The sequence below is a fragment of the Poecilia reticulata genome, linkage group LG15, assembly GCF_000633615.1.
Source record: "Poecilia reticulata strain Guanapo linkage group LG15, Guppy_female_1.0+MT, whole genome shotgun sequence".
NCBI lineage: Eukaryota > Metazoa > Chordata > Actinopteri > Cyprinodontiformes > Poeciliidae > Poecilia > Poecilia reticulata.
Genome location: NC_024345.1, coordinates 22,504,883 through 22,506,070, shown reverse-complemented (window position 1 = coordinate 22,506,070; position 1,188 = coordinate 22,504,883). Strand labels below are relative to the sequence as shown.

Genomic DNA, 1,188 nt, shown 5'->3' with positions numbered 1-1,188 from the left:
CAGATGGATGATAAACAGATGGATGATAAAACAGATGGATGGATGGATGGATGGATGGATGGATGATAAACAGATGGATGATAAACAGATGGATGGATGGATGGATGGATGATAAACAGATGGATGGATGGATGATAAATGGATGGATGGATGGATAAACGGATGGATGGATGGCTGGATGATAAACGGATGGATGGTAAACGGATGGATGATAAACAGATGGATGGATAAACGGATGGATGGATGGATGGCTGGACGATAAACGGATGGATGGATGGATGGATGGATAAACAGATGGATGGATGATGGATGGATGCCCACTCACTAAGTGGAGTAAACATCTTTCCTCCACTGATGTTGCTTTTCAGTGATGCTAGCATGTTCTAATGCTAACATGTTCTGATGCTAGCATGTTCTGATGCTAACATGTTCTGATGCTAGCATGTTCTGATGCTAGCATGTTCTGATGCTAGCATGTTCTGATGCTAGCATGTTCTGATGCTAGCATGTTCTGATGCTAGCATGTTCTGATGCCAACATGTTCTGATGCCAACATGTTCTGATGCTGCTACGTTCTGATGCTGCTACGTTCTGATGCTAACATGCTCTGATGCTAGCATGTTTAAAGATGCTATCTGAAAACATGCTAACAGCATTGGCATTTAGCTAAACTAAAACCTCTGATTGTTTCTGTTACTCAGGAACAAATAAAAACCCATTGTGAGCTACTTAGCATGCTAACATGCTAAAGCTAGATGGTGAAAGACAGTTTGTGCCATGCCCCCTCAGCAAGGCTTCACATTATTTAGCTGTGTTTGGATGCGCTGCCTCAGACTGCAGCCTTTTAATGTCCGTTTCTGTTGAGCGACTGACAAAAGGGAAGTTGACATGAATTGCTCACCGCTCGCTCTGGGATTTGATTCTGGCCCCAGAAAGTCTGCAGGAGAGACAGAACAAAGTAGGTGAAGCCCAGACGCTGCAGCACTCCGGGGATCCTGAGCCACGACCAGGACACTGGGACACAGAGCGACCAGTCAGAGACAACCAACACAAACGTATTTACATCCAACATCACCACGTCCAACAGCAACGCATCCAACATCACGTCCAACATCACCACATCCAACATCATCACGTCCAACATCACAACATCACCACATCCAACATCACCACGTCCAACATCACCAC

General features: G+C 45.0%; 1 protein-coding gene across 2 annotated transcripts in view; it reads right to left on the bottom strand.

Annotated features, from left to right (window-relative positions):
- The window catches only part of LOC103477188 (heparan-alpha-glucosaminide N-acetyltransferase), a 40,870-nt gene that overhangs the window by 3,274 nt on the left and 36,408 nt on the right, over window positions 1-1,188 (bottom strand). The window contains exon 11 of one of the 2 annotated variants that reach the window (XM_017308996.1): window positions 902-1,014. In XM_017308996.1, coding sequence (XP_017164485.1) covers window positions 902-1,014 — 113 coding nt within the window. Of the gene's footprint in view, window positions 1-250; window positions 1,015-1,188 lie in introns of those variants that run through there. The other variant, XM_017308995.1, reaches the window with a different exon arrangement.